At 52.0% G+C, this 6,027-nt stretch overlaps 1 protein-coding gene across 3 annotated transcripts; it reads left to right on the forward strand.

Annotated features, from left to right (window-relative positions):
* The first annotated feature begins 103 nt into the window (after positions 1–103).
* Positions 104–1,939, forward strand: C5H16orf86 (chromosome 5 C16orf86 homolog). 3 transcript variants are annotated; one of them, XM_076572112.1, is made up of 5 exons: positions 104–244; positions 461–690; positions 1,047–1,288; positions 1,384–1,560; positions 1,636–1,939. In XM_076572112.1, the coding sequence occupies exons 1-5, from the start codon at positions 161–163 to the stop codon at positions 1,791–1,793; spliced, it is 891 nt and encodes a 296-aa protein (XP_076428227.1). In that variant the 5' UTR covers positions 104–160; the 3' UTR covers positions 1,794–1,939. The 3 variants fall into 3 exon arrangements, with proteins under 3 accessions (XP_076428227.1, XP_076428229.1, XP_015860838.3); XM_076572114.1 differs by having other exon boundaries at positions 1,047–1,292; positions 1,358–1,939; XM_016005352.3 differs by having other exon boundaries at positions 1,384–1,939.
* The last annotated feature ends 4,088 nt before the right edge of the window (positions 1,940–6,027 follow it).

A 6,027-nucleotide genomic window follows, 5' to 3' on the forward strand; every position in this document is an offset into this window, starting at 1 on the left:
TTGTAGTTTCAGATGAGCTAGTATAAGTTTTAGGTCTCAACAGGATCCTCACCTCCCAGCAGGTCTCCCCTACTAACACTGAGTACACCAGGCTAACCTTCCTCTGAGCCCACCGTCTTCTCCTAGCAACCGTCAAGGAATGCACTGATTCCGCACAGCCATGGCCTCAGCAGGGGCCAAGAGGCCACCAGAAGCACAGAATGGGGCGGCAGTAGGATTAGCCCAGGTTGCAGAGATCCCTGAGGTGACTCAGGCATTTTCGAAGCTCGGGAGGTGGAGCGGTAGGGCAGGAGAGGCGGGACTCTAGGTGACCCAACCCCCTAAGTGCCCGGCCAAGCCCTGCAAGTAGAGGGGCCTGAGCTGGTAGCCTTCATGTCAAATTTTGTGGCAATACTGGACTTGGAATGACTGATCCCTACAATACTTTGCCTGGTCATTGGCTACTATGCGTATCTTCTAGTGTCCAGGACCAGGAGATAAGAGTCCGGTGCCCGCACATGAGACCTGCAGAACCCCAGGTGAAAACAAATGGTCAGTGGGACAGAGCTTCGAGCCGGAGCCCCAGGATGAAGGAATAAACCGGGGAGAGGAAGGACTCACTCCAGGGGTGGAAGCAGGAGAGGAGAGAGGACCCAAGCCCACATCATCCATCGTGAGGCCCAGTCATGGGCCCAAGAGAAAGCCTATCAAGTGAGGAGGCTTGCAGAGGGTTGGAGTTGCCGGGCTGGGGAGGGGAGTCTGACACCCCGAGATTCCTAAGTCCCGATTCCTCCGAGGCAGGTATCTTTGTCTTCTGCTACTACCCCTCACTCCCAGCTAGAAACTTCTGTTTCTCTAGAACGGGAGTCTAAGGGGAAAGAGGGGGGGGGGAGATTTGGAGCTTTCAGATTTTGTAGTTTTGTAGGAGACTGTGTTGTCGTGAGTGCTGGGTCTCTATTGGTCTTGGGAGTTTCACTGACCAGGAAAGGGGCAGCTAACTAGCCCTGGGGTTGGTGGGCAGGCAGGGCTAGACACAGGAACCAGAGACTGAAGCCTGCCTCTTTCAGCCTTGTCCCAGGCTTGGGTACCCCAGCCCTCCCAGGGCCGAGCTACCATGCCCATCCTAGGGCTGAAGCTGAACTGCCACCAGGGACGCCGCTGCCGAAGGAGGAGCCGGAGGGAAGCCACAGCGAGGCTTCACTGTCTGCTAAACAGCACAAAAAAGCCAAGAAACGCAAGAGCGTAGGGGCTCCTGTGCCCCCCGCTGTGGCCAGCACATCGGCACCCACAGAGACACTGGGGCTGGAGCGTGAGTGACAGTCCCTAGGGTCACCTTCTTTTCTCCTCTGGGTCTGACAGGCTCCACCTGGCGCTCCAGCCTTTACCTGCCTTGGGTTCTTGCAGGCAAAGTCCAGCGCCTGCGGCCACTGTACCAATATATCAACTATTGCAACCCTGAGCTGAATCAGGCAGGGGACGAGGACAGAGAGCCAGAGGTGGAGCCTGAGTCGGAGTTGGCCCTGGCTCCTGAGGAGCCAGGTGTGGAGCAGCTGCAGTTGCAGGCCTTGCTGCCCGTGGCAGGTGAGCTGGGCCTAGGCCTTGCTTTGCCCTGCCCTAACACGGGGGCGCCACTCACTCATCCTCTTCCTTCTCTAGGACAGGAGGTTGGAGAGGACCCCGGGGGGTTGTCTAGTCTAAGGGTGATTGGCAGCCTCAAGGCGGAGGTGGATAAGACAACCCAAGTGGACATTGACAAGATGTTGAGTGTCTGTGCGGCTCCTCTGGTGCCCCCGCTCTCCCCTCAGTACAAGTGACCATCTGCCCACTGAGAATGTCTCTCCTCTACGCCTAGACTAGGGCTGCACGCTCGGGCCTAGGCTATCAGGTGGAGGAAGGAATTTAGTCTTTGTCTGTACTTGGGAATTCGGGCTCACTGAAAATAAACACTTCCCCTTTTTAAGATTGATTCCTCACATGTGATGCCTAAATTGGGGGAAAGTCTGGGGAGAAGGGAGGAGGATTCACCCATGGACACCATTCATCAACTGGAATCTTGACGAATGTGTCAGGGTGGATGAGGTTGTTGTGTGACGAAACTTTTCCTGGGGAGACACAACACTCACATCTACTCACCCCAGATAGAGAGCCCAGGACGGACCAAAGTACAGATACCACCGAAGTCCAACTTGGTGAACCAATGAGTTTTATTGGGGTTACTTACAGGGGCAGAAATGACTCAAAGATACCCGCATCACCAAGGCCCACCCCAGCATGGGGGACGGCTCACAAGCCTGGGGACCTGGAGCCCACTGCACAGCCGGCAGGCAGCTCAGCACGTTGGAGAGTGTTCCTTCTAGGTGCCTTAGGTGCTCGGCAAGTTTCTACTTTTTCCAGGCCTCTGGTCTAGTCTGAAAGTATTTCCTGCAGCTCAGCTTCCTTCCTCCTGAGCCGGACTCTCAGTTTTTATTGCTTACTCAGGCAGGGAGGGGCCTGGTGAATCTGGTCAATTTCAGGAACTTCCTGAAGCTATTTTGAGTTGTTTACCTTCCTGTTTAAGGAGCCTCCTCCAGGATGGAATGTTTTGATCTCGGAGGAAACTGTTATACAGCAGAGGGAGGTAGGCATGGTGTCTGCCTGAGGGTCAGAGAGGCTAATGGTAGGAGGTGAAGGAGAGGAACTTGGGGCAGAGGAAGTGCGTGTTAGGAACCAGTGTTTGATCCTATTGCCTGTCTCTTGAAGAAGGGCCTGCATTTGTCCTGACTTCAAGGGGGTCAAGTCTGGGATCTCCCTCTGATGTGGCAAAGTTCATTTGTCTGTCCCAAGACTGGCACTTTTAGAAAGTTTACTGCTAACCAGGTGTGGTGATGCACACCTGTGGCTAGTAAGCGGGGCTTTGGCCTTGCTGTGCATTTGGTAAGTAGAGGCAGGCAGATAATGAATTCAAGGCCAGGATATACTGCATGAGACCCTGTCTTTTAAAAAAGGAAAGGATGGGCTGGAGAGATGGTTCAGAGGTTAAGAGCACCGACTGCTCTTCGATCCTGAGTTCAATTCCCAGCACCCACATGGTGGCTCACAACCATCTGTAATGAGATCTGGCGCCCTCTTCTGTATACATAATAAATAAATAAATCTTTTTAAAAAAAATAAATAAAAAAGGAAAGGAGCCGGGAGGTGGTGGCACACATCTTTAATCCCATCACTCAGGAGGCAGAGGCAAGGCAATCTCTGAGTTTGAGGCCAGCCTGGTCTACAGAGTGAGTTCCAGAAGCCAGGGCTAGACTATTTATAAAAGCCAAAAAAAAAAAAAAAAGAAAGAAAGAAAGAAAGAAAGAAAGGAAGGAAGAAAGGAAGGAAGGGAGAGGGAGGGAGGGAGGGAGGCTGGAGAGATGGCATTTGGTAAAAGCACTTGCTGCTTTTGCAGAGGACCCAGGTTCAATTCCCAGCACCCACACAGTACCTTATTCCTGTCTAAGTCCTGTCCCAGGGGATCTGATACCCTCTTCAGGCCTCTGCCTGTACTAGATACACACTGCAGTGTACAGACATACATGCAGGCAGAGCACTCGTGTGTATTGAATACTTCTAGAAAATACTCCCTACTCATTGTCATAGAGCAACCAGACTACACTTTGCCCACAAATGGTCCCTGGTACTGGGTGGTGGTGACAGTGAATGAATTTCTTGGCGCTGTAAGGCCCCCTCACTGGATGACTGGTACCTCTGGTCCTGTAGACAGCTCTGGGGAGAGCAGATGAGTGAGGGATGTTGTAGAGACAAGGCTGCTGGTCTTCCTGGTGTCCTTCAAGCACTTCAGACATGGGGTTTCCACATGAAATGCCTTTCTTCCTGTACCAAGCTAAGATCCTGGTGTCACTTCTGACTCTATTCCTACAAGTGAATCTATCCTCTAAATTGTAAGGTCAGAACGAGGGCCTGGGCCTCAGACATCTCCAGGTAGGAGCCTCAAAAGTGCCCCTGCCTGTGGTCTCTGGTCTTACAGACACATGCAGTAATCCTACTGCACACATACACCTGCATGCTCGATGATGTCACTGTCGCTCTGGTGCCTTGCAAGTCTTACCTTTGAAACTCAATGGCTGTGTGTGAGCCCCTGACCAAGCGTGGCTGTGTGTGAGTCCCTGACCAACCATGGCTGTGTGTGAGCCCCTGATCAACCATGGCTGTGTGTGAGTCCCTGACCAAGCGTGGCTGTGTGTGAGTCCCTGACCAACCATGGCTGTGTGTGAGTCCCTGACCAAGCGTGGCTGTGTGTGTGAGTCCCTGACCAACCAGGCCTTTTATTGCTTTCATTCTGCACATGGGGCTTTCTCTAAGATGTCTTTGTGCCTTCATCCTTCTACCTGGCAAGTGCATACATACCACACACCACATACATACACGAATACATATACACCACACACTACACATATACCACACACACCACATACATACACCCCACATATACACATTCATACATGCATACATACATACCACACACACCATATACATACATACCACACACCCCCTCTTTGTGCTGAGTCAGGAAGCACCAATGCTGTCCTGAATTTGTAGCATTTTTATACTGTGAATTGTATATCTCCATTAGACTGTGCACCCTAGATCACACATCATTGGGTCACACCTACCTAGGGTTCCCATCAAAGGCCTCAGGAAGGAGGCTGCAGAGATGACAGGTATGAAACAGAACAGTTAAAGCCATCCAACGCCCACGACCTCGGGCAGGGGCTCTGGAATAATGGTCCAACATGATCACTGGATAGGAATGAGGTGGGCAGAGAGAGAGAGAGAGAGAGACAATGGGCATGGTCCACTTCCCTAGCATCTTCCCAGGCTGCTCCCCACATCGGAAGGTCACCTAGATGTTGTCTGGCCTACAGCAAGGTCACTGGCAAGCCATAAGGTCAGGACATTTCTCCCTCCATCTGCCTAGAGTAATGATTCCACCACCTCAGGTGATACTGTCCACAGGCACAATGCAGACAGAATCTGGCCCACAGAGATGAGATGCTCACGGATGATGAAGGATGTTTCAGAGCTAGATAACTGAGTTTGACCTCGTTTTATGATGAAGGAAGTAGATGCGTGCAGCGTGGCTTTACAGTACACTCTGGGGTCCAGTCCAGCTGGTCCCGTCTGCACCGTCTGTGGACCAAGGGACTCTGACTGTGGTATGAGCCAAGCATAGGAAGTACTTGCTCTTTCTGTCTCCAGAGCTGGACGTGCAGAGATCTAATACTGAGAAGGAAGTCCACGTTTGTGCTTAGAGAACAATTCCTGAGGCCTAGACCTGCAGGCTTGTCTCAGCAGGGTGCATGATGGGAGCCAGAGGAACAAATCTCTGCTGTGCTCTCACGCTCATGTAGGAGCACAGATGGTGAGGTGACTGCCACTTTACCCTGGGGACAAGTGATGCCAACACAGCTGTTCCTGGAGGAAAGCCCTTCAGGCCTAAGATAAGCCAGGGACACGCTGTCCTGGTGTGGGAGATGTCAACAGGAAGGCCGCTCAGTGTAGCAGAAGCAGAGGACAAGACGAGCAGGGATGCATGCTGCACAAGTGTGAAGGTGATGAGGAAGAGCGTAAACAAGAGTCTCGGCCACGAGAGAGGAGGAGTTCAGTGTCAAGAAAGAGGTAAGTCCATAGCCTAAAACAGGCAACAGAGTGAAGCGGTGGGAAGATGAGCCCTGCCGGAGCCTAGCCTAAGGATAAAACATGCTGTCTCTCGAAATTGTACTTACTCTTTACGCCAAGAACTGTACCTCAGTTGCCTTGAGAAATAGTTCCAAAAGAACTGCCTTGTCCTGCTATTTCTATAAACTTGCTTGACTTTATGTTTTTTTTGGGGGTGTGTGTGTGGGGGGGAGTTTGTTGTTTTTTCAAGACAGTTTCTCTGTAACAGCCCTGGCCATCCTAGAACTCACACTGTAGACCAGGCTGGCCTCAAACTCAGAGATCCGCCTGCTTCTGCCTCCCGAGTGCTGGGGTTAAAGGCGTGGTGAGCCGCCACCACTCTGGGCTTAACAT

This window comes from Peromyscus maniculatus, chromosome 5, assembly GCF_049852395.1.
Source record: "Peromyscus maniculatus bairdii isolate BWxNUB_F1_BW_parent chromosome 5, HU_Pman_BW_mat_3.1, whole genome shotgun sequence".
Lineage (NCBI taxonomy): Eukaryota > Metazoa > Chordata > Mammalia > Rodentia > Cricetidae > Peromyscus > Peromyscus maniculatus.

What these genes read in the sequence shown, in the direction of transcription:
- C5H16orf86 (XM_076572114.1), top strand. Translation starts at nt 161, where the DNA reads ATGGCCTCAGCAGGGGCCAAGAGGCCACCAGAAGCACAGAATGGGGCG. An exon ending in AGGTTGCAGAGATCCCTGAG is followed by an intron (nt 245 to 460) that starts GTGACTCAGGCA and finishes CGTATCTTCTAG; the next exon opens with TGTCCAGGACCAGGAGATAA. An exon ending in CCCAAGAGAAAGCCTATCAA is followed by an intron (nt 691 to 1,046) that starts GTGAGGAGGCTT and finishes TGCCTCTTTCAG; the next exon opens with CCTTGTCCCAGGCTTGGGTA.